Genomic DNA, 26,023 nt, shown 5'->3' with positions numbered 1-26,023 from the left:
GGTTGGGTTCGAGAACAGAGCATAGAGGCGATTTGAATCAAGAGAGGGGAAAGTGGGTTGTCATCAATTTTCACATAAGAACGAGCAAGCCATGGGAGTAAGTTAACAGTATACACACTGTCAGAAAAAAGGTTGAAGGATTCTGGTACAGCTTTTAGTGCAAGGAAAACAGCATAAAGTTCTTTGTACTGAGGGGAATTATCAGAAAGCTCAGTAAAGAGAGGTGTAGGAGATTGTTTGTCTGGGTAATATATAAGGGTAGCAGCTCCCCTTTTTCCACCATCAGTAAAGATTGTAGGAGCAGAGGGAATGGGATCCCGAGAGAAAAGTTTAGGTGCTAGTAGAGGCAGAAGAGGTAAAGAAGCTATCAATTTATTAGAAGGAAAATGGTTATCTATTTGTCCTAGAAACCCCATGAAGCTTATGGAAAAGTGGGAATGATGGCGTATAAGCCACTCTGTATCTGTGAGAGAAAAGGGCAGAATGATTAAATCCGGTTCTTTCCCTAAGACCTGCACAGACCTATTTCTCCCTTGGCGAACCATGAATGCTAACACGTCTATCTCAGTGAGGAGTCTTGGAGCTCCTCCTACTGGCGTGTGAAGCCATTTGAGAACCCCATGGTCTTGCCACAGTGCCCCCACTACTGTGGGGGTGGAGTTGAAGATTAGAAGGTTTACTGGAGAGGAGGGGGAGAATCGAACAAGGTGCATGTCCTGGAGGGCCTGGTTAACCCTTTCCAGTGCCAAGGAGGCCTCAGGAGTTAACTTACGTTTTGAAGAGGGCTGTTTGTTTCCTTTCAACAGGTCAAACAGTGGTTGGAGGCAGCTTGTGGGCAGATAGAGATACTGCCTAAGCTAATTTAAATTTCCTAGAAAACTTTGTAAAGAAGCAAGAGTAAGGTTAGAAGGGAAGGTAACATTAGGTTTTAAGGGATGAATTTGCATTAGAGAAATCTATGAACCTAGGAAGGATATTGGAGGGATTAGCTGTATCTTCTCAGGGGCTACATTAAGGCCGCTTTTCTTTAATGCAGGAATGAGAAAATCATGTAAGGCATAGAGATCTGTATCTGATTTTCCCCATATTAAAATATCATCTGTATAATGAAAAATATTAAGGCCCTTATGAATATATGGGACAAGGGCAGATTTATCAGCCTCCTGACAAATAGTAGGACTATTGGCCATACCCTGGGGCAGCACCACCCATTCAAATCTATCAGCAGGGCTGGCATTATTAATAGACGGAACAGAGAAGGCAAAATGTTTACAATCTTGCGGATGCAAGGGGATAGAGAAAAAACAATCTTGTATATCAATAGCTATGATTGGAATTCCCGTGGGAATTGCAGAAGCAAGAGGCAAACCCCTTTGGGGGGAGCCCCAGACCTGCATGGTTTTATTTACTGCATGGAGATCTTGAAGGAGGCGCCATTTTCCCGAGCGCTTTTTAACCACAAAGACAGGAGTATTCCATGGGCTTCGAGAATGACAAATGTGTCCCAAGGACAACTGCTCTCAGACGAGCTCTTTTAAAGTTTTTAGCTTATCCCTAGGTAAAGGCCACTGTTCCACCCAGACAGGCTCATTAGAAAGCCAGCTTAAGCGGGGTGTTTGGCTACGAACAGTGGCATTTAGTATTGGGGGTGCTGAATAGACCTGGTATCGCGGGACCGAGTTTTACGCTCTGCAGAGGCGTCTGTGGATATCCTAACATCAAGACATTCCAGAAGATCTCTGCCCAGTAAGTTGGTGCTAATATTAGCTACCAAAGGGCGGAAGTGTCCGGTAGAACCTTCTGGGTCTTCCCACATGAGCGAGTCTCATGTGCAAAATGCTCTGGTCATCCCTCCTATTCCATGTATACTGGGTCCAGGGATAAGTTCCCAATCTTGGGGAACCTCTTCTTGCCTTAATATCGTCTTTTCTGCCCCCGTGTCAATAAAAAATTTAAAAGGAATATTGCCAATCTTTACTGTCATAGAAGGGTGGCCCCGTTCTAAAACAGGAGTGGTCCACAAAATCTCAGGCCCCGAATTTGTACCATTCAGGGGTGAACCATCTTTATGAAATTGGGACCAACAATCTCTCTTCCAATGAAACCCCTTACGACATTTTGGACAAACAGTATGTGGTCTCTGGCTCCCTGACTGAAAGCGGGATTGCTCTGGCTGGAGGCGTGGTTTCCCTGACTGGAGGCGTGGTCGCAACTTATCAGGACATTGGTTACGCCAATGTCCTTGGCGACTGCACTGAAAGCAGGCCCCGTTTTGCTTATGTGAGGCAACTGCATAGACCTGTGTCGTAGTGGGTGCCCCATAATTGCCTGATGTAAGTTCCTATGTCACTAGAATCCAATTATCTGGGTGTAGGTGTTTAAGATTAAGGCATACCTGACGGAATTGTGGTGTCATGCCTTCCCAGACAATAGAGCGCAGGAGTAGTGCGCGGACGTCAGGATTATAAACCTTTCTCTCTAAGCTTCTCTTCACCCTTGAGATGAAGCTCGCCGATGATTCATCAGAGCCTTGATGAAAAGAGTTAATGGGAGCTGACGAGTCTACATCGGGTGGGGTCACCCTTTCCCATGCTTGTGTTGCACAGATGCGTACCTGTTCAAAATAACCAGTTGGAAACCTGGCTTCTGCCTGCTAAGCTCCAGATTCATAAGCTCCTGCTCCAAACAAAGCATCAGAATTCCATTCTACCTGTTTGTTACTATTTTCCTGCGATTGTCTAGAGCACTCATCGCGGAAGCATGCCTACCACTGAAGATAGAGTGGGTCTGGGAGTGCAGCATAAGCCAGATCTTTCCAGTCTTGTGGTGTATTGAGATGCTGGTAAAAGCTCCTTAAGACGGACTTGGTCCATGGAGAATGCAAACCGTCCTCCCTGACCGCTTGCCTGAGTGTTCCAAGATCTTTAGAGGAATATGGCTGCCACGGCTGAGGATTTTGTTTAGAAGGGGCCAAGTTTACCGGGAAGGTGTGGATTTGGTCCGATGGCGCGGGAGAGGGAGCTACAGAAGTGGAAAGTGCCGTGGAAACTGCTGTAGTGGCCGCAGGGGAGACTGAACGCATATCTACGGGGACGGAGCTCCCGGGGTGGACTGCACATGGTTTAAAGTCCTTAAATGCTGAAAAAATATCCTTTAGCTCTCGTATCTCAGCCACTAGGTCCCTTAATGATGACGTATCATCAGGGGGCGGGGTCAGGGACTAGAAAGCCTCAGGCAGAGCTGAAACTGCGGTGGCAGGGGCCAGGGGCGGGGTCAGGAACACAGAAACTGCAGGCGGAGCTGAAACCAGGGCGGCAGGGGCAAGGGGGGTTCAGGGACGCAGAAACCTCAGGCGGAGCTGAAACCGGGGCGGCAGGGGCGGGGGGGGGGGGTTCAGGGACACAGAAACCTCAGGTGGAGCTGATACCGGGGCAGCAGGGGGCGGGGTCAGAGGAGGAGCGTCCGAACATGTGTGCGTGTCTGTGGGAACGGACTTCTTGGGTTTAGCCGCTGATCGCTTAGGATGTCTAAGTCTTAAGCACATGTGATTTAACTCTCGTACCTCAGCCTCAAGGTCACTTATCCTTATGGCATACCACGTTTTATATATCTTGAAAGTGGCGACCACAGTTAAAAAAATCCAAGGGGTAGTGAAAATTAAACCGTTTATGACAGCGCGAATCTGTCCCAGGTCAAGAGATAATGACTGGGACACCTCCTCATAAAACGAAAAATTTCCCATGGTGGAGGGAAACGCGGGGCCACAGAAGTGGGCGGATGCCACTTACCTGTGTCTGGGCGGTTTCAGGGACCTCAGGCCAGGCCACCCAGCAGGTGTGGGCATGGAACACGATGGGCGCCAGATGTTGTTATGGCGGTCTGGTGTTGGGCTGCACTGCGGAGAAGAGAGTGGAAGTCCAGAGCAAAGGGGTACACAAATCTTTATTATAGGATGGGGGAGTTTGGTTCAGACCACGTGGGGCCAGCCGGCAATGGCCGTCCCCGTCCCCACTACCTGACCACGGGGGGAGAGCAGGGGGCAAGATCTCAGAGAAGGAGAGCTGAGAGCCCAGAGAGGGGGGGGTGAGGGGGATTTTTATTGGGCGACAACCAGGGGTGACGTGTAGGGCCAGGATTGGTTGAAGGGGGCACTGCTAGGATTTCGCGGGGAGTAGTAAAACCTGGGGGCGGAGACTGCATCAGAATAACTCCTCAGCAACAACTGTGTAGCTACACATGGCAGGTAAAAAGGAGTCTCTATAGTGCCACTATGTAATGAGCACATGGAGCTGTTGGGAAGGTCTAATAGAGTGCTGTATAGGAAAGTGATTCCAAGGTATCAGAATCCAGGGAGTTTAGATGCATTCCATTCCATTCCATTCCTCCCTCTCCTGGGAAATGGTCACTGTTGAAAACATAGCACACCTAGGAGACCTACCTCAGAGACTGGTGGTATTGACTCTTACAAGACTGTGCAGGATTACAACATTGTCTCCTGAACAGAATGTTCAGCGTGATGAATGCTCCACACTGTCTATGTTTGCTTACCTCTATTTGGGATACCCTTTCTTCTTAGCCTTCAGTCTCAATACCAATGCCATTTCCTGCCAGAAGGTTGTCTTCACCCTCCATACCTGAGTTGGCACCACTTCTTGCTTCCCATGCTCACACCACACTATTCGATTTGCATCCTCAAATGTTTCTCCCATGGAACTGAGAGCAAGTCCACATCTGGCTTGTTCCAGGATCCAACACTGAGCTAGATGAGAGTGGGATTCATGTGAAGGTCTGCTTGGCAAGTGAGTAGGTAGACGAGTGGATGGATTGGTGGATGGGTGGATGGGTGGATGGGTGGGTGGGTGGGTGGGTGGATGGGTGGATGGGGAAATAGGTCAGTGAAAGATCTGACCATCCTGGACTGTGTTGTGTGAAAACCCCAACATTGCAGCTCAGTCCCACATTCTGCTGCTCCTTAGGACCCATGAACAATAGCCAAGGACCATTGATATGAGGTATCACTTCAGGGTTTTCTCTAAAACTTTTGAGACTGTATAGTTGAATTTTTTAGGGGCTGGACAGGGTATATTGGGCCTTGAATTTCTAGCCCATTGATTCAGTTCAGTCCATTAGGGGGAGTATCCATGAACTCAGAATCTATTCCAAAATCTGGTGGACATGTAAGGATATTCTACAATACTGTGGGTCATTTATCAGATGGGTCTGGTTGTGACTTGGCCTCCCTGTCTTTAGCTTAGAGGAATAAAGATCCAAAAGAAACCATCTGGCTGCCTGCCCAATCCTCCCCCAAGCAGTTTTTTTTTTTTTTTGGTGACTTCACTTTGGGCCATAGATGGGTCTCTGCTGATGTAGAACTTCAATTTGATCAATAGGCCAAGAGTGGAAACATTCCTGTGGGATGATTTCAAAACTCCTTCTGTTAGAGGAGACAGCTCAGGAACTCAGTGAGAATTCTCTGACTGGGGACTCACTTTGTCTGCTCCCCAGGGAGCATCCCGCACCTGGGGGTAGTGGGTGAGTGTTCCCAGGACTCAGCTGGACTCAGTTTGTCATGCCATCTGTAGAACATAAGTCCCTGCAGGAACACAGCCACCTCTGCCCAGTGTTTGGATGGGCCTAAACTGAGCAGTCTCCTTGGTCTGACAAACATAAATCCAGCCATCTCTAGTCCCAACTTGCCTGTAATTTAATGGTGCCAGATACAATATAAGGAATTTTAATTGCTTGAGTGATACTGTTTCATTTTGAAGATGGGGAAACAGAGGTTTATTCAGCATGGTAGGGTATGTTCAACTGGATGAAGATTCTTTTGTGAGAGAAAGAGTGGGGAAGGGAGATACTGCAGCACTGCACCTCCATTCTTAGACCTCTCATGGTGCTGTCCATGGTGTCCCTATGTGATGCCAGGGCTCAAACCTAGGGCCTTACACATGATAAGGCACCTGCTTTATTAGGTGAATTGTCCCCTTCCACTCCCCCCACAAATACTTTGTGTAGCTTTGAAGTAAAAGAGAAAGGATTTGAATCAAGGAATTTTACTTGTTCTCCCTGCAATGACTTTGCACATCACTTCCCACATCTCCCATGTGATGATGCTACAGCTTAGCACAAATACCATTTGTTGAGACTTCAGCAGATCTCTCCTGTCAGGGGTCAGACAATTGCTGTCTGGCTCTTGTCCCTTGGCCATGGAGTGACTACTGTTGAGTTTCTCTTTTGTTTACCAAGGAGGAAAATTACAGCTGTTCTTCCAGAGGCCAAGGGCTTATGAGGAGGGTGGCAGTGGGTGGCGCATGGCATTCTAGAGCCCACCTGGCCCTCAGGAGACCAGCAGATAAGTAGGTACCATGAAGCCCTTCTAGCCTGAGCAGTGACACCAAAGAGGTTCAGAAGTCTGGGCCACCCTCCCTACCTTCCTCAGTCTCAGGCCAAGTGCAGAGCCCTGAGCCCAGCTGGCTATTTGTTTGCCACAGCAGCCCCTGGGGAACTCTCCTTCTAAACCAAAATCAAACACAAGTGCTTCTCAGAAAAGTGCTTTCAGGGCAGTCAAGTCATGGAGCACTGGGTTGTGTGCACATGTTACCGTGTGCAAGGACTCAGGTTCAAGGGCCCCACTCCCCTCCTGCCAGGGGACAAGCTTCACATGTAGTGAAGCAATGCTGCAGGTGCCTCTCTTTCTGTCTCCCTTTCCCCTCTCCCCTCTCAATTCTCTCTCTATGCTATCAAATTTAAGAAAAACAAAGTGAAAATAGATAAAATTCTAAAAAAGAAAAGTCACTATCTACCCCAGGGTATTCACCATGTCCCCCTGGCAGGTACTCTGTGTCCTCTTGGGCTGCATTCAATGAACATGGCTTCCTGGCCACCACAGACAGTCTCACAACAGATACAAGTTATCCCTCAGAGCACATACATCACATTTCTAAGTGCTTTCACTCTGGGGCTTAGTTCTTTTCCCCTCCCATCATTTTCTGCTCCCACTACCACTTCCATTTTCTTTTTTTTTTATTATTTTATTAGTGACTTAATACTGATTTACAAAATTATATGTGAACAGGGGATAATTTCACACTGTTCTCACCTCCAGAGTTCTGAATCCCCTATCCCTCTACTGCAATCCACTGCAGCTCTCCTACGGTTGCAAGCATGAGTTAACTATCTCTACAACTATCTGTCTACATTTTTATGTAATTGTCCCCTTTTTCTTCCAGGTCCAATCCTCTCTTCCTCTCCAAGCCACTCATGACCCTATTACTGTTTCCAAATGTCCCCCCCCTTTTTTTCTCCTCTCTCTCTGGGTCTTGATGGAGCTGTAGTTCAGAGCCTTCTTATCCTCTTTCTCCCCCACTGGGAGTATGGATCAAAATTGTTTTTTAAGTGCAGACAGTAGGAATTCTGACTTTTGTAATTGCTTCTTTGCTGGATATGGGCATTGGCAGGCTGATCCATAGCCCCAGCCTGTTTCTGTCTTTCCTAGTGCCACTAGACCCCTTCCCTTCTCTGTTTCTCTCAGGTTCAAACCCAGGATTAGGGGCTTTGAAGTGATTTGGGAGAAGCATGCATCCTGGCTCCCCCACTCATTTTGGACAGTATACTAGGCATGCCTGCTGCCTCTCTGTCCTCCATACCCCAGGAGTAAAGACACACAAAATACTACCAGCAAGTTTGAGTACACTGTGGCTCAGGAGACATTAATCCTAGAGCTGTCAGAGTACACCCTTGCCCCTGGAAGGTATGGAAACAACTATCAGCCACAGCCTAGGACCCAAGCATATGGTTCTCGGGATAACTGGGATGAATGTCTGACTGCCAGGTGTAATTGCTGAGGGTTCTGGCCTGTCACTGGTTAAGACCATTCTATCAGACTGGCTTCTGGGATATGCTATGTAGCAGCAGGAGACCAGCTGAGAGGTTGGCCAAGGTCAGTGTGTCACTAGTGATCCAACCTAGGTAGAGGAGAGAAGCAGACTCTTCTCTAGCCAGCCATGAAGATTCCTCCCTCATCCATCTCTTTTTCCCTGCAGAGTTAATCCTCTCACTTCTGGAGAAGATGCAGACACAAGAGATCCTGAAGATATTGAGGCTGCCTGAGCTGGGTGACTTGGGTCAGTTTTTCCGAAGTCTCTCAGCCACCACCCTCGTGAGTATGGGTGCTCTGGCTGCCATCCTCGCCTATTGGTTCACTCACCGGCCAAAGGCCTTGCAACCACCGTGCAACCTCCTGATGCAGTCTGAGGAAGTAGAGGTGAGCAGGTGCAAGCAGCCAGGCTCTGCAGAATAGCACACAAGAACAGGCACTTTGATGGTAGATGCCAAACTTGTGGCTTACTTAACCTCAAATGGCCCTGAGAATCTAAGGTTCTAAATGGGCTGCCATTTAGAGATGGAGGTAAATTCCTCCATCTCTCACTGTTCCCAGCCCTGTTCTGGTGTTGAGACCCAGAGCTGAATCCACCCCCAGGGGCCTGTACTTCCAGAACATGGATTGACAGGGAAAGCCTGAGGACAAGAAGGTAGACAAATGTAAGCCCAGCCATATTAATCATAAAAGAGCTTATGAAACTTATTTGTTTATTAAGGTTATGGAGATTATTTTACCTTTTAAATTTTTCTTATTTTCTAAACATTAATATGTTCACCTTGAATAGATAATATAGTTACACTGACATGGACTGAAATGCTCCCCCCTATTTCCCTTAGCTTCTCAGTTTTCTTCCCCTGAGAACCATGTCCACGAGCAAGCTATAGATATCCACCCACCACCCACCCCTTTAAAAATTCTGTCATGCCTCAGACATGGGTCAGCACATGGCTTTCAAAAGTTTAGTGATTGGGGCTGGGTGGTGGCACACTTGGCTGAATGCACACATTATAGTACACAAGGATCTGGGTTCAAGCATGCCCCTCTTGAGTCCCATATACAGGAGGGAGCTTTATAAGCAGTGTAGCAGTGCTGCAGGTGTTTCTCTCTCCCTATCTATTGCCCCTTGTCCTCTTATTTTCTATCTGTCTCTGTCCAAAATAAATAAGTTTAGTGATTTAATATGTCTTTTAATTAAAAGATTTGGGAAGTATTTTAATACCCACACTTGCTGCATGCATGTCACTATGCCCCAATCCCTACCACCAAAGTTCTGTGTCCCTCCCAGCATCCCTCCCCCTCCCCCCAGTGGCCATCTTTGTTATCACATTGTACAAAAGAAAGTTTGGCTATCCTCTTTTTCTTTTTTCTTCTTCTCTTCCTTTCATTTTTCTTTTCTTTTTCTAGTTTATTTGCTTTATTCATCTATATTCCACATCTTTTGCTCCTGACTGGTGTCCATGAAGAGTTCTTCCTTGCAGGAGAGAGTTTAGGTTAAGATAAGAATGAATCTTCAGGGGGCATTTCATGCAGAATGAATGATGTGTACACAGGTGCAGGTGTGTAAAAGTTCATCTGGTGGCTTTGGGAAGTGGTCATATGTGAGGGGTGGCTGGACTATTGAAAGGGGCTTTGTAGGGACAAGTAGAGGGGTGACAGAATTACCTTGAGAACTGGTAGCCCTGCCTACCAGGGTAGGCTGAGCCTCTTACTAGTCACACAATCCTTGGCAGTTTCTTAGGTCCTCAATTTTCTCAGCTATCAAGTGAGTAATAAAAACAGTGCCTGATTTCTGAGGCTGTGGCAAGATTTTGGTTAGATGACTCAGAGAAAGATGCACCACCAAAAGGTAACCAATATCTTTTGTGGTACCATATAGACTGAGCCTTAAATTAGTAAGAGAAAGCACAAATTTTGGCTATCTTTGGTAAGCTTACCATTACCATTCACCTAGAGAGGTCAGCAAGGACAGAGCCCCAGAACCTGGCAGGGGCATGCAGAGAAGCATGGATTTATTTTGGGTTTTTAATGGTTGGGACAGACAGGGTCAAGTTGTGCTTTAGAAGGATAGCTGTGGTAGACAGGTGTTGGGAGGCAGCTGAGGTGCCTGGGCTGGAAGTGGCAACAGTCTGGATAGTCTAGGGCGTGGTCCTGGCTTAGTGTGGGAGCTGCAGTGAGTCACCTTGTGGTTCTGGCTGGGAAGACTGGATACAGGACACCACCAAGTCCTCCCTTTCTGGAAGGACTGAGCCTTCCATTGCCTTGTCCCCTGGGAATATAGATAAGAGTGGCTGCAGTGGAGCAGGCAAAGGAGAGAACAGGGGTGCATAAGGGGAGATGAGAGGGTCCCAGATTATAGAAGCCTGGTAGCATTTATTATGTACGTTACATGGTGAGAAACACCATTCAGATCATATTAAAAGTTTCCCTTGACTTTCATCCTAAAGCCCAGAGTCTTGACCCTGACCAATTGCTTCTCTAATCTCTTTCACTTATCCCTCAGAACTCCATAAATTGGTTTCAGTTCCTCAAATGCATCTGTGCCTCCTTTCCCCAAATATTTGCAGTGCTATTGCCCCTGGTCATTCCCTGTTCCTCATTCTGCCTGGCAAACCCCTGTGAAGTCTTCAAAACTCATCTCAGTAGCCCCTCTCTGACACATATACCTCCTTGAGTTCTTTTTGTCTCTCTCAGTCTCTTGCTCTGTCATTTCCTTTACCTTGAGTACTAACCAGGCCTGCTGGTGTATGTCTCCAGCTTCTCACATGATTCTTTTGTGGGTTTGGTACTCAGGAAAACCTGGCTGAACAGAACTTCCCACTGCTCTGCAGTTGAGAGCTACATGTAGTTTTAAGTTTGGCTCTTTCAGTTCCAGTGTGCTGAGAGGTGGTGAACCACAGCCAACTGAGAATGGCCTGGACAATGCTAACAAAAGAGGTAGTGCTGTGCCACAAGAGAGTTTTGGGTTTGGGGATCCTGCAGAGGGGTAGTTTGGTGAAAGGGAAGGAGGCAAAAGAATAAGCCCCCCTCCCCTCCCCAGGCCTTAGTGCAGAGGGCAATTACTGTATCTCCCTCTCTGGATCCATGCTACTGAAGGCCTAGGAACGTACCTCCCTGCTTCTTCCACAGTCTTTCAAGACTCTGTTCTTGGAGACAAGTACCTTTAGCACATTCCTCAAACTAATTCACAGTAGTATGTGAGTAATGGAGGGCAGGAGCCTTCCTAACTATAGACGACATCCAAAAATGCGGGCTTACTCCAGGTCCCCCACCCCCCTGGCCAGCAGCAGCGAAGGGTCAGAGCATCCCCCTGGGATTCCTTGGGTGGCTCCGAATGGTGAGGGCAAAGTGCACTGAGAGACAAGCAGCCAGCTGTGGGAGTGAATGCCTCAGTGGGTCAACTCATTTATTAGGAGAGTAAATACAAGCAGATATACCCATAGCTCAGGGGGAAGGTTGAGGTAATCATTAACCCAAACACAGAGCAATACAATGTATAGTCACATATTGACCTGCAAACTATTTGATCACAAGTAAAAGGTTACCATTACAAGGTTTGATCACAAGCTTCACAGTGCATATTTCTCCAGAGGTAAATTGCAGGCACTTCAGAGCAGGGGGTAAGGGAGGCAGCTGAATAATCAGGATGTTTGAGGTGGTTTTCAAATTAGCCATACACACTAATTCATGGCCTTTGTTTAAAAAGGGGGGAGATGTGACATGTGTAGAAAAGCGCCCATGTCTGGGGGTCCAGCCATCATAAATTCCAGAGGTCAAGGGGAACCTGCCCTTTTCTAAACCCAGAGGGGGAGGGCTGGGGGTTTACCCTCTCAGATTCTCATGCAAACAATGGCCTGGACTTCGCGGATAGTGGGCTCACTCTCCAACACAAAAGTTCCTTATCCTAGGGACATGACAGTCTTGGATGAGGTGAGGACACCTTATGAAGGTCATCCTGATGCTAGGGCATAGTCAGAAATTGTCCCACAATCCTTACTCCACTGTTTGGGTAGACTACAGTTGTATATGAGCAGTTGCTGAAAATCTGGACAACTCTGTGTATGCTGAACTGGCATGTGTCTGGTGTGCATATGCTGGAGACCAATGTGGTGCACCTGTAGGGGAACTTCGGTGTTCGAATATGAATGTATACAGGTCATATGTGTACAAGTCTCATGTATGTGGATATATGTAGAGGTTGTATGTGACTAGGCCATGTGTGCAAATGCACACAAAGTGTGTCCCAGTCCCAGCAGTGTGGCCCATAGTGCATCCAAACTATGTAGAGCCTGATGCATGATGATGCCCTCTCCTGACACCCCTGCCTGCTTCAGCCAGTGTTTCTGGCCCCTGCTTGGTTCATAGGACAGTGGTGGGGCCCGGCGATCTGTGATTGGAGATGGCCCTCATCTACTCACCCACTACTATGATGACGCCAGAACCATGTACCAAGTATTCCGTCGTGGGCTGAGCATCTCAGGTAAGAAGGACCATGGGATTGTGGAAGGGCTTTGGCAAGGGCTGAGAGTGTGCAGGTGGAGGTGAGCTAGCATGGTATCAGGTGAATGGTATTCAGGTTCAGAGGCAAGAAGCCACTCTTGGCCCTTGTATCAGAGAATGAGCTGCCTCTACAAAGGAATAATTTCAGTTTTGTTCCAGCCTACAGTACAGCCTGACCCTAACTCATTGCTTAGGCAGGATTGGCAGCCTCTGGTGAGCCTTGAATTATCAGACTTTTGGCTGGCATGGTTTTGAACTTGAGCCTCTAGATCCCTGGACAAGATTTCATGGCTGGGTTCTTTACATTAAACAAGCACCTGGGGTGGAAGGGAGTGGCAGTCACATGATCCATGAAGCTACCACATGGTACAGAGCAGGCAGGTGCCAGATGGGCAGCTGCAGGTGGCACTCCTGCCTGTTCTTGTCCTGCCATGAGATCTGCTTATCTCTTTGCAGGAAATGGACCCTGTCTTGGTTTCAGGAAACCCAAGCAGCCTTATCAGTGGCTGTCCTACCAGGAGGTGAGTGACAGAGAACAGGCCCCCACCATTCTCACTCATGCAGACTGGCACTTGGGAGTTTGTGGGAACCTTACTGGGTCTCAGAGGGCCATTATTTCCATGCCTGGCCTGTCTGCCAAACTTCTGACAGTAGCTTCACAGGTTTCCATCTTACAAGGGTAGGAGTTGGGGGAGGTCTCTCATATTTCTATAAATCCCATCTGGGGTGTCCCGTCTCTCCTGAAGAGTTCCTTATTTTTTCACTTCTCTGTGTTTGTGCAGGTGGCAGACAGGGCTGAATTTCTAGGTTCCGGACTTCTCCAGCACAACTGTAAAGCAAGTACAGATCAGTTTATCGGCATTTTTGCACAAAATCGGCCAGAGGTTAGCATCTGTCTTGATTTGGTTTAGAATTGTCAGTAGAGTATAGGATTGGGCACTGTATCAAGTCATGTTCCACTGTTTTCAGGGTCTGAGAGACTTTGGTTCATGCCACCACTCCTCCCTTGATTATCCTTCTAATTAGGAGTGGACACTGGTCAAGTACAATCCACTACCCACACAGCTTCACAAACAGCTGCTTGTTGAACCAGGTGGGAGGAAAGATTTAGGGAGGAAGCCCACACAAGCCCTGCATGTAGGTTAGGGACTATTTGAACATGAAATTCTGGAATTTCCTAGTCTGGAAACTATAGGTAAACAAGCATAGCCTGTTAACCTTGCTAAAGGTCAAGGGTCAGAACAGAGCCCGCTGGGCTGGAAACCAAGAGCAAAGATCTTAGTTGCCTGGGCCAAAGGGCAGTACATTCCTCTTTCTTTTGGGCTTCCTTCACCCTGCCCTGTGTATATCTCCACAGTGGATCATCTCGGAGCTGGCCTGCTATACGTATTCTATGGTAGTGGTTCCACTCTATGACACCTTGGGACCCGGGGCTATCCGCTACATCATCAACACAGGTAAGCCTACCATTGCCCCCTCTCTGCTTTTGGCAGGCAACCCCTCATCCCTAGCCTCTGGTATTATGCTGATTGACACTAACTTTGCCAGGCTAGGGAGATAGCATAATGTTTACCCAAAAACTTTTGTGCCTAAGGCTCTGAAGTCCTGGATTCAATCCCCAGCACCACCATAAGCAGTGCTCTGTCCTCTCCCCTCCCTTCCCCCTCCCCTCTCCTCCCCCTCCTCCTCCCTCTACTCCTCCGCTTTTATTCTATTCCCTCTCTGTGTGTGTGTGTGTGTGTGTGTGTGTGTGTGTGTGTCTGTCTGTCTGTCTTTCAGTCTCTCTTTCCCATTAAAGTAAGTAAGTAAATCTCACCAGTCCCTACATGTCTTTCAGTCTCTCTTTCTCATTAAAGTAAGTAAATAAATCTCACCAGTCCCTACATGTCTTTCAGTCTCTCTTTCTCATTAAAGTAAGTAAATAAATCTCACCAGTCCCTACATGGGTTGCCAACCCTTTGAGGCTGAAGTATATGATAGAGGGTAGTAAATACCTGTAGCAAACCTGTGATGTGCAGGGCTAAACCTAGAGCAAAGGAATGCATGGCATCTGATGGAGGTGATGTCCTAGGCTTTTGTTCTTGACTTTAACGAGAATTCATGTACTTACAGTCTGGGTAGCACAAGGCCCACACAGTCTATTTTATGTATTTATTTACAAATTAGCTTTGGGTGGTCCAAGTGGTGGCACACTTGATTGAGCACACTTGTCACCATGATCAAGGACACAGGTTCAAGTCCATGGTCCCCACCTGCAGGGGGGAAGAAGTTCCACAGGAAGTGGAGCAGTGCTGCAGGTTTCTATTTCAATCTCAACCTTCCCCCTCTATTTCTCTGTCTCTATCTAATAAATAAATAAATAAATAAAATCAAACTAACTTTGTACACACATCCATAGCTCCCCAACCTTGTCATAACCTGTAACCACACAGCCTGATCTCCTTCATGATCCTACAGCTAACATCAGTACTGTGATTGTGGATAAACCTCAGAAGGCAGTGCTTCTGCTAGAGCATGTGGAAAGGAAGGAGACACCAGGGCTCAGGCTGATCATTCTTATGGAACCATTTGAAGAAACCCTGAAAGACAGAGGGCAGGAGTGCGGAGTGATCATTAAATCCATGCAGTCTGTGGAGGTGAGGGTCTGATTCCGGGTTCTTGCCAGGCCACAGTTGGCTGGTCATCAAGCTAGAGCTGCCAATTACCTATAACTTTCATGCCCTGGGGTGGATGACTACCAAGCTGTGCCCGTATTGAGATTAGACTGACTTCACAGGGGCTAGGGGTAGGTGATGGGTTTGGTGTGCAAACATTCCTAGGTGACCGGCCTGGTTGGACACAGGCACTCACAGCTGGATGGCGGTGCTAGCCTGCCCCAGACCTGTTTAGACAACCACTGGAGCCTCTTCATTGACCTGTCAACTTGGCTGTGCCTGAGGACTGTAGACATGAGATCCAATAACCTCAGAGAGGTTCTTGCAACTGTATCCCAGATCCCTAAACAACCAGTAGGACTGTTTGTTTGGAGTGTGTGTTTGTTTGGTGTGTGTGTGTGTGTATGTGTGTGTGTGTGTGTGTGTGTGTGTGTGTGTGGTGTTGGAGTTTTGGTGCATGGCTTCCCCAGAAATGCTGTCAAGTTGCTGGCAATTCATGGCCTGCTGGAGTGACAGTGACATAGCTCATCCTAACCCTCAAGACCTCATGAAATTTACGCTCCCTATGACTTACTAGATATAGGTTCCTGTGCTCTCCAATTATCTCCTAACTCCTTATCTGCCCCTACTTGTATCCATCATGCCGGTGCACTTGCACCCCTGACTTTTGGAGAAACATTTATACTGGCAATCCCCCTATTTTCCTCCTATCCTGACTGCTCATCTAGAATCCCAGGCCACTCACCCACTGTCCTGAGCCTGTGTTCAGATATGCCATGGACATCTCTAGTCCGCTCCATTGTCCACATACCTGGTCTCCCTCTGGGCCTTAGTCTATAATATCTTGTCTGTAGAGATATGTAGAGCAGCGTAGGCTTGGATGTGTTTCTTAGAAGAGGTCACTGAATTGGTCTCTGCCATGTGGCCCACTTGAGGGTAGGTAATCCTGAATACTAGTCTTAATACAGAAACAAGGTATTCTGTGCTGTTTTTTTTATTTTTGTTTTATGTTTTGAGTGGTGAGAACTTTCAAGCATTTAAAAACAGTGTTTTCTTCTTCCAGGAATGTGGTCAACAGAATCATCATGCTCCTGTGGTAAGCTAATCTGCCAGCAGGTATCTATTGTGCGAGGTGGTGACAGAGCCTTGTCCTCACACAGCCCCCTCACCGTGCTACAGCCATGTCAATCTGCAACTCCTATGAGCACCCCAGGGTATGCCCACTTGGGGCACCCAGAAATTCTGAGGGTGGGGGTTGTGGAAAGGACCTCCAATAAGAAACAGGTGTTTGGGAGGGAGGAAAAGAGGCAGTCACTCTTGGTCACTCTTGACTCCCCAGCAACTTTTTCTTTGGGAAATCTTTCTCCTTTGCATAATGGACTTCTGGGGAAAGTAATGAACTCACCACAGGTTGGGATGGATAGAAGTAACACCAGGACCCATAGAGGATTCCAGGACTGAGCTGCCTTGTGGCTCTGCTATCTTTGTATATCTTTACTTGTGAACTTTTCTGTGTGTCATCCCTATGTTAACACTACTAAGTTGTCAGAAAAGTCATTACATATTTTTTTCTAAGCAAAAATGTGTCATGACCTTTCCAACAACCCAATATTTGGGGTCAAGCCATCAGTCAAGATAGCTACCCACTATGATAGCCCAAGAGGGGTTTTTGGTTTTCTAATAATAACTCTCACCTCTAGTTCTCCCTCTAGATCAACTCTATTCTCACCAACTCTATGAGCCTTCTTACATCACTGCTTCCCTAAAACCTTCCCAGGCTGCCCCTCTTGTTGTCTTCTCCATACTCTGCCCTCGCCTTAGAGATTTGTTCTCTGGAGTGACCTTGTTTGTCCTTCAGCATCAACTCCTGTGTCACCTCCTCTAAGAAGTCATCCTCTGTGTGCAGGCAGGCATGATGGGCTCCTCCCAGTGGTCTCAGGACTAAGTGCCCAGGCCTGATGCCAAGCCCCCTTGGTGACATGGCAAGCAGCTCAATTCCTGAGCTACACATTCTATTTTGAAGTGTAAAAACAGACATTTTGGAGAAAATGGGAAGAGTGAAGGGAATTAGGTCATGCCCCTTCAGGAAAGGTGAGACTGCTGGAGCCCAGTCCCATCTAGAACTAAACTCAGGCTCGAGTAAAGCAGGCAGTGAGACCAGGTGTGACATTGGTGGGGCAGATTGATGTCTGTCCCATTAGGTTTCCTCAGCTTCTCTCCCCCTTTCCTGGAAACTCACCTGCCTACCTTCCTGACTACAGCACGAAGGAGCACATACATGTGCCGGCACATCCCTCATGCACAGAATAAACAAGATGTACACAGAGGGGGTTGGCTGCTGCTGCGGCCCAGAGAACTTAGGACCTAGTTGCCTGCACAGGTCTCCTTGACACACACCTCTTCTCACCTCTGCAGCCCCCAGGACCCTGTGACCTCTCCATTGTGTGTTTCACAAGTGGCACAACAGGTAAGCAGAGGCACCCAGATCACCAACCAGAGTCTCCTGCACCCTTCCCTGGAGGAGTGATGGAATGACTACAAGGCACTCTGGTGCCCTCTGTGGGATGGGCTGAGCCTTATTCTGGGCCTGACTCCCAACAGCTGCTGACTCCACTGCTGCTATTCTCAGTGCCCAGTATAAGGCAGCACTAGGTAGCTGGATACAGATAGTGTGGAATGGGAGTTTCAACTTGAACTCCTGGTTAAAAATAAATAAACAAATAATTAATTAAAGTAGGGGCAGGAGACTTGATGCTTCCTGGAGCTGGGACCAGAGGAAGGCCAAGTTGCCAAGCCACATGCTGAAGGAAGGACGTTTCTCACTGAGGTCCTTCCTCTAGGGGAGGCATCTCTCACTCCTCTGGTCTGGCTTTTGTATCAGTGACTGGAAAAAGAATTCTACCACTATCACTAGCTGGGCCACTATAAGTTAGTCACTTAATGTCTCTGCTATTACATTTCCTGGTGTCTCAAGTGTAATGGGGGTATTTCAAGGAGTCATGTAGAAGATGGGATGATGTGTGAAAGGGTGGTACAGATGCTCTGCAGGCTAGACTGGTGTGCCCTGGGAAAGACTTACAGAAAGAGGCCAAGAAGAACTATTCCCTTCCATACCTGGTGGCAGAGGACCATATGCAACAGCACTGGCAAGACCAGCAGAGGAGAGCTTCCCAGGGGAGACAGAACACAGATAAGGACCCTGGCCATAGGCAAAGAACTTCACAGTCTGCAGTGCCCTGCTCACCCTCTCACTGCATTGCTGGGACATCTGTGCAGCCAGAGAGGTGAGCAGATATGGGAACTGTTTGAGGGGACAATATTGCAAATGAGGGCAGAGGGCTTATGCCCTACTCTACTGACTCCAGCCCGGTGCTCTTTCCCCTGATGCCTCTCCATCTCATCAGTGACCTGGGAAGTCACTTGAACTTGCCCTGAAAAAATATTCTTTTTCCAGGATGAGGACTAGCCTGTCTTTTGTTTGTTTGTTTGTTTTTATTTTTTATTTACACAAAGGAAACATTGACAAAACCATAGGATAAGAGGGGTAGCCTTTAATGAGCAGTGGACTGGATTCCCCATAGATTCCATAGACACAGCTTTGAAGACATTTGACAGACATTTAACCAGCCCACAGACAGTTCCACCTGTGTGAGTGGATCACAATAAATGTGACTTTATTGAAGCAAGATGAATTTTTGCCATTAGCTCAAGTAGACTCAAGGATTTCCACCACGCTCTCCTAAAACTGTCAGAAAATAACTAACACAGTTCTTATTCTCCAGGAGCTGACATCCAGAGCCAACCCAGAATTCTTTTAAAAAATGCCTTTCAGGTGTATGAATGCATTGTCATAACTTTCACAACATGAATTCTGAGTGGCATATTCTTTCAGTCTGGGCAAGGGAGCAAGTTGCTACTATGACCCACAAGAGTGCCTTCAGGTTTTTGATATGTCACTCGGTCACAGATGCTGCCCTCCTGTCTGGAAAAGAACTTTATGATGTAGAAGAGTGGGAGTCGGGTGGTAGCACAGCGGGTTAAGCACAAGGACTGGCGTAAGGATCCCGGTTCGAACCCCGGATCCCCACCTGCAGGGGAGTCGCTTCACAGGCGGTGAAGCAGGTCTGCAGGTGTCTATCTTTCTCTCCCCCTTTTTGTCTTCCCCTCCTCTCTCCATTTCTCTCTGTCCTATCCAACAAGAACGACATCAATAACAGCAACAATAATAGCTACAACAACAAAAAAAACAAGGGCAACAAAAGGGAATAAATAAATAAATGAATATTTAAAAAAAGACAAGTTTACCAAAAAAAAATATATATATATATATATATATGTAGAAGTGTGCTGTTGCCCAGCAGGAGAGCAGACTTCACATTTAATGCTTTTCTAGACTATGGAGTCCTAATCAGAATCTGAGTCATCTTGACCAAGCTCTGTGGAATGGAAGTGAAATATATGGGACTTGAAAAGCGGGTAGTGATTTAATGCTTGATCCTTCCCCTCTGGAGCTCTCGCTTAGGTGGGGACAGAGCTGAGGAATGCACAGAGCTCTTGCTGAATATTGTCTGCCTGACTACACAATTTCCTGGTCCTTAGCCTAAGCCTGTTCTTTGTCTCTGGGAGTCATCCTTTTGTTAACCACTTCAGAATCACAGCACTGAATCCAGCTTCCCTCCCATGCTGACTGTCTTGGCTCCCTGCTTCATCAAGGGCCATGTGGATTTTTCTTTCTTCCTTCCTTCCTTTCTTTTTTTTTTTAATTTTAAATATATTTATATATTTATTGGATAGATACAGCCAGAAATTGAGAGGGAAGGGGGTGGTAGTGATGGGAGAGAGTGAGTGAGAGCGAGAGAGAGAGAAGGAGAGAGAGAGAGAGGGAGAGAGAGAGAGAGAGTTCTGCAACACTGCTTCACCACTTGCAAAGCTTTCCCCCTTCAGGTAAAGACTGGGGGCTCGAACCCAGGTCCTTGCACATTGCGACATGTGTGCTCAACCAGGTTTGCCACCACCCAGCCTCTGGATTTTTTTTTTTCTTAAGTAGGAAAAGAAGGAAAATATGATCTGAGCCTGATATTCAGCTCATTATTTTGATGGAAATGTTCTCTAAAAAGCTATTATTGTTGTTGTTTACCATGGGATGGGAATTTCTCTGAAGAATCTCAGAAAAAAAGGTAGTGCTTTGAAATCCCTAGTCAAGAAGGACTGGGAGGAGGTGAGAGCTTGAGGTTTCTCTATAATCCAGGAGGACTATTAGGTGAGCATATGGTTGGTTGTTTACTTCAAAATAATCATTATCTAGACTGGAATCTGAACCCTCTCTCCAAAAAAATAATTTGTGGATGTAAATAACCCAGTTTGGAAAAGTGGGTCATATGCGTGATAGTTAAGATATACCCTGATGAGTTCGATCACTGTCTCCTCCCAGAGTAGAAAATACAGTGGTCTAGGATGTATCTTTTTCAGAATTTGGGTTTTTTAAATATTTATTTGTTTCCCCTTTTGTTTCCTTTGTTGTTTTTTATTGTTGTTGTAGTTATTATTGTTGTTGTTATTGATGTTGTCATTGTTGGGTAGGACAGAGAGAAATGGAGAGAGGAGGGGAAGACAAAGAGGGGGAGAGAAAGATAGACACCTGCAGATCTGCTTCACGGCCTGTTGAAGCGACTCCCCTGCAGGTAGGGAGCTGGGGGCTCGAACCAGGATCCTTATGCCAGTCCTTGCACTTTGTGCCACCTGCACTTAACCCGCTGCGCGACCGCCCGACTCCCCAGAATTTGTTTTAAATATTATTTTCTAGTATTTATTCAGCTTATTTATTGAGCACCTACTATGCCTCAAATCTTCTTTTGGGGACTAAAGACACTGGAATGAACAAGACATGCTCACAGTCTATGTCATAAGGTAGATTCATACAAGTCAGTCACTGCCTCAAAGGTCTGCACAGAGATCACCAAGAGGTCAGAGCAACAGGACCAAAAGGGTTCCCAGAGGAAGCCAGTCTAAGCAGAGTGCTGAAGATGCAGTCCCTGAAGAAAGGGAATTCTCTGCAGAGAGAACAGCGTGTGCAGAGGCTGGTAGTGGTATCAACAAATAGTGCTGCCACAGAGCTTGTGAGTTGAAGGTGGAAAGTGGACAGTAAGTTTCATATTGCAGAGATGCTGGGGTGTCAGTGGCAGCACTATTTGTTGATATTGTAGTGGAAAAGGAGAGAACCAGAGGAAATGTCCATTCTGCAACTTGGTATGCAAATAGGTCTAGCTTGTAATGCTTAGTATATTCATCCCTGAGCAACTTGGAATTTCAAGGGCATAGTTTTACCCTCATATATTTGCATATGTAACTTACCATTCTCACCAACAAAGTTCTTATGCTCCCCTCTCCCCTCCCCAAACACACACCTCATAACCACCTTAGGTTTCACAGTCTAAGAGACAGCTTGGTTAAAGGGGCTTTTTTTGTTTGTTTCATTTTGTTTTGTTTTGTTTTTGCAAGTCCATTTCCTGTAGTTACCCATATTCCATATGTGAGTAAAATCATCTAATAGTTTTCTTTCTCTTCTTTACTTATTTCACTTAGCCTAATCTCCTCCAGTTCCATCCATTTTGTCCTGAACTACATAATGTCATCTTTTAAAGTCTCTCAGTAGTGTCCCATAACTTCTTTATCCACTTGTCAGCAGAACCTTTCTGGAGACTTATCTCAGCTGCCAGCTCAGGCTTTGCAGTTTTCTCTCAGGATTTGTGGTGAGCACTTACTTCTCCCTCAACTGCTGTTGAGATTCTCAAGTCATCCACTCTGGTGTTATACTATATATGAGTAAGTTGTCCTGTCTAAATACACCAATGCTCTATAGTCCATGCCTGTACTGTGTGACAGTTTTTCATACCTAGTGTTTTGTATCTTTAGAAAACTCCAGAACCTGATGCAAAATTTCCAGGTAGTACTCAGAGAATAGACCTTAGGCTGGGGAACTCTATGGGATTTGTATATAAGAGATCATGCAGGGATATTTCCCTTTTAGACTTGATTGATTGGTTTGGCATTGGTTTATAACTTACAAAATTCAAGTAGTATATTTTATGTCTATTTATGTGTATAAAACTATCCACACTTGCCACCAAAGGATTCAGTCATTAAAGAAACCTCTTTAACTATTTCCCCCACTACTCATTATTTCCTCCTCCACTATGCATAGTCTAAGAGTGTGTGTGTGTGTGTGTGTGTGTGTGTGTGTGTGTGTGTGCACATATATAAGTATTCAAGTTCGTTATACCCCATGTATGAATGAAACATCCATAACTGCCTCTCATCTCCTGACTGAAGGGAAATTTTGTGATATGGGCCTAGATTTGTGGAGAGATTCTGGAGTAAAAGAAGGATAAGCAGAAATAAGGCATACCCCACAGATCTTACTCAGGAGGCTAATATTTTAATAACTACTATTTGAAGATGTAGCTTCTAAAGCCCTGTGACCACAAGCCACCCCTACAATTTGTGATATAGTACTAGAGCCCACATTAAAATCCTACCCACCACATATCTTGGTCACACAAAGATGGAGACATTACTAATGTTCTCATTTTTGACACATGAGCCACCAGAAAGTTAAACAAACAGATCTCAGGGGATGTAATTATATGCAAGCAACTTTATATTTTTGTTATATTCCTTTAGACTTGCACAAATATTTTACTTCCTGCGGATAAAAACATAGGCATCCTAAGCCTTTTCCAGACACCCTTGGGTGACTAAAAGCCCCATAGTAAGTCACAGTCATATTCAGAATAACAGGCGTTGGGTCAAAATAGGAATCTGTCTTCCCTACTAGGGCCAACAGCTGGCTTGGTGGGGAAATAATATGCAGTCTGCTTTCCTTTCTCTCCTTGGTGATTTTGCTCCTCTTTCAGCTTGCTAATGAAGGTTTTTATTTCCCATCTTCCACCAGGTGGCAGTGGGAAGGCAGAAAATTTCAGTGGGATTTGAAAGTTGGGAGATAGTTGTGGGCAAAGACTTAAAATTCACTCTGCTCCAAGGACACTGTGCGCAGTTCTCTTGACGTAAGCTATACTCTTCCTGTAGTTGTCTGCTTCCTACTCTGTCAGCTTCTGCTTCTGGTGTATGCTTTCTTGCTTCTCTGTGATTTGTGGGGGTGTTCCCTTTGCCCTGGCAAGCTGATTTGTGGACAAGGTTCTATTTTAAACTGCCATTCTCATAACCAGCCCCCTTATACTGATATTCCTTCTCTAGACTCCATATCTCCACAATGTTTTTGTCTTGTGGCCAGTCACCAACTTCTTTGACTTTCTCATTGGGTACCCAACTACAGGGAACCTGATTAGAGTTTCCCCAATAACTTCAGAATCATATTGGCTTTCAGACTGAGGTTTGAAGAAAGAATCTCACTGCCTTCTCTTTAGTGGATGTGGAACTCCAACGAAATCCTCCTCTCAAATCCTCTCTCTTTTTCTCTTGTATTGTGATGAAATTTACAGAATTAAATGTTTGATTTATTTTTTAAAAATTATTTTATCTATTTATTTAGATAAAAATTGAAAGGGAAGGGGGAACTAGAGAGATGAGAGACCTGCAACACTGCTTCATCACTAATTAAACTTCCCCCTACTGGTGGGGACCAGAAGCTTGAACCCAGGTTTTTGCACATGGTAATGTGTGTGCTCTACTGGCCCCAAGAAGGAAAATTAAACTGGCTGAGATACAGTTTCAAGTTACTGTACAAAAACACTAGTCCAAGGGCTAGGTGGTGGCACACCTGGTTGAGCACACATATTACAGTACACAAGGACTAGGTTCGAGCCCCCGGTCCCCACCTGCAGGTAGAAAGCTTCACAAGTGGTGAAACAGTGCTACTTCGATCGCTGTGTCTCCTTCGATCGCTATCACCCCCTTCCCTCTCAATTTCTGGCTATCTCTATCCAATAATATATAAAGACAATAAAAAATTTAAATCAGAAAACACCAGTCCAGACTTTGGTCACTTCTAAATCTCACTGTGCCCATCAAAACGTGGGCCAGTGGCACAAGAGATAGCACACTGTAGTTATGAGCTGATCCCAGTTTCAGTGTGTGTCACAGTGGCATCCTGGTTAACTCCTGATGATATCTAAGTACAGCTCTAATAAAAAGAAAAAGTAAAAGTTCACCTGGATAGTGCACTGCTTTGCCATATATGCTCTACCCAAGTTCCAACAGGGCTCCCATGACAGCTTCAGTGCTGTGGTCTCTTTTGCTCTCTCTCTCTCTCTCTCTCTCTCTCTCTCTCTCTCTCTCTCTCTCTCTCTCTCTCTCTCTCTCTCTCTCTCTCTCTCTCTCTCTCTCCCTCTCTAACATAAAATAAATACAATATAAAAAAAGAAGTGAAACAAAAAAAATAACGTCCTTTTTAATGTTTCACTTATTTTATTTTAATGAGAGACAGAAATACAGAGAAATTTAAAGACAAAGAGAGAACAGTTGTTTGATTTAATTAATGAGCTCTTTATGCAACACCAGGAATGAACCCAGGGCTTCATACACTTATACTACCAACACTGAGAAGATTCCTGGGTCAATTTTACTTTGTTTTGCGAGAGAGATGAGAGGTAGAGATTTCTTAACACCACTTCATCATGGAGAATCATGGAGCTCCTTTAGTATTGCCCAAGGTGCTCCTATGTGGTACTAGGGCTTGAACCCAGGGTCTACTGCATGGTAAAGGTATGAGCTCTACTGAGTGCCCTAGAATTAGCCATTCTAGTGTGAACTGAACGCTTTAGTGGCAATTGCTCTTAACTTGTACTTAGCCTTTTTGTCACTTCTTTCTGGGTGAGGGTTGCAAAGTTAACATAATGGTGTATTTTGACATTTCCTGGATAAATTCTCCATACTGCCCCTCCTTTATGGAGTTTCATGGCTATTGTATCTGCTTCAGTGGGAACATATACTTTAACTTCTTTTGTAAATGGATTATACTCTTAGACATTGTAAAAGGCCTACAAGGTGAATATCATTGTCTCTACCTTACAGGTAAGAAAAGTGAGAGAAGAGAAATGGCTAGCCAGTGTTACTCTGACAGTTAAAGACTAGATCAGGACTTGAACTGTCAGATCTGCTTAGCTTCAGTGTTTCCTCCCTGACAGAAAACCATAGCCAAGCTGACCTCCTTCAATAGCCTGCTATAAACAGGGTCCCCTCCTGGCCACTGAGTCATCCAAGCAGTTCTAGACTTCCTCATGAGCCTTTTTTGTTTTGACACAATTAAAAGGTCATGTCAAAACAAAGCAAGGACATTTCTGTCTCTTGTCTGGCAGTGAGCAGGTGAGAGCAGGGAAAGGTGAGGCAGTGGGGAAGGTTACCCCAGTCCTCTGCATCTCCAGTCTGGTCTGGTCTGGTCTGAGCCTGGAGCCTTTGCAGGTTCTTGATACACCAATGAAGTCCTCTGCCCACAGAGTTGGCTGCTGCATTCTGGAGATTAGACCTTCTCAGGACAGTGAGCAGCAGAGTGCCAAGTGTGTGTGATAAAGCAGAAGCTAAGAGCATAGTAGCCACACCTTCAGACCTTGAAGCATATCATCTGTGCAGTGGTGTCACCTGCATTCTTGTCCAAGGCTGAGGTGCTCTGGGACTGCTGGCTCAAGTGCTGTTCTCAAGGAATGACCCTTGAGTTGCTAATTATTCAAACTTCCTGCTTTTCTCTTTTCAGGGAACCCAAAAGGTGCGATGCTCACCCATGGGAACGTGGTGGCTGATTTCTCAGGCTTTCTGAAAGTGACAGAGGTGAATAAAGTAGACTCACTAATTCAGGTGTCTCTTGGGGACACCCTGAAGTCTCAGAGGTGCTTTGTTTTCTTTCTTTCTTTCTTTCCTTCTTTTTTAAAAATAATCCTCATTGCCAACCACAGGTGGGATTATCTATTCTTTTCAACAGTTTAAACCCCAAACAGTAAAATGATCTATACTTAATATAATATTCAATTGATTTCTAAAT

At 45.9% G+C, this 26,023-nt stretch overlaps 1 protein-coding gene across 1 annotated transcript in view; it reads left to right on the top strand.

Moving 5' to 3' along the window:
- ACSL6 (acyl-CoA synthetase long chain family member 6) overlaps window positions 1-26,023 on the top strand; it is an 81,346-nt gene that overhangs the window by 20,426 nt on the left and 34,897 nt on the right. Inside the window, exons 2-10 of the mRNA XM_060177748.1 lie at window positions 8,043-8,263; window positions 12,245-12,359; window positions 12,836-12,900; window positions 13,162-13,263; window positions 13,737-13,836; window positions 14,837-15,015; window positions 16,097-16,129; window positions 17,449-17,500; window positions 25,739-25,921. Coding sequence (XP_060033731.1) covers window positions 8,043-8,263; window positions 12,245-12,359; window positions 12,836-12,900; window positions 13,162-13,263; window positions 13,737-13,836; window positions 14,837-15,015; window positions 16,097-16,129; window positions 17,449-17,500; window positions 25,739-25,921 — 1,050 coding nt within the window. The remainder of the gene's footprint in view (window positions 1-8,042; window positions 8,264-12,244; window positions 12,360-12,835; window positions 12,901-13,161; window positions 13,264-13,736; window positions 13,837-14,836; window positions 15,016-16,096; window positions 16,130-17,448; window positions 17,501-25,738; window positions 25,922-26,023) is intronic.

This window comes from Erinaceus europaeus, chromosome 2 (genome assembly GCF_950295315.1).
Source record: "Erinaceus europaeus chromosome 2, mEriEur2.1, whole genome shotgun sequence".
Classification (NCBI taxonomy): domain Eukaryota; kingdom Metazoa; phylum Chordata; class Mammalia; order Eulipotyphla; family Erinaceidae; genus Erinaceus; species Erinaceus europaeus.
The sequence above is the reverse complement of the archived record's forward strand: the minus strand, read 5'-3'. Positions and strand labels throughout refer to the sequence as shown.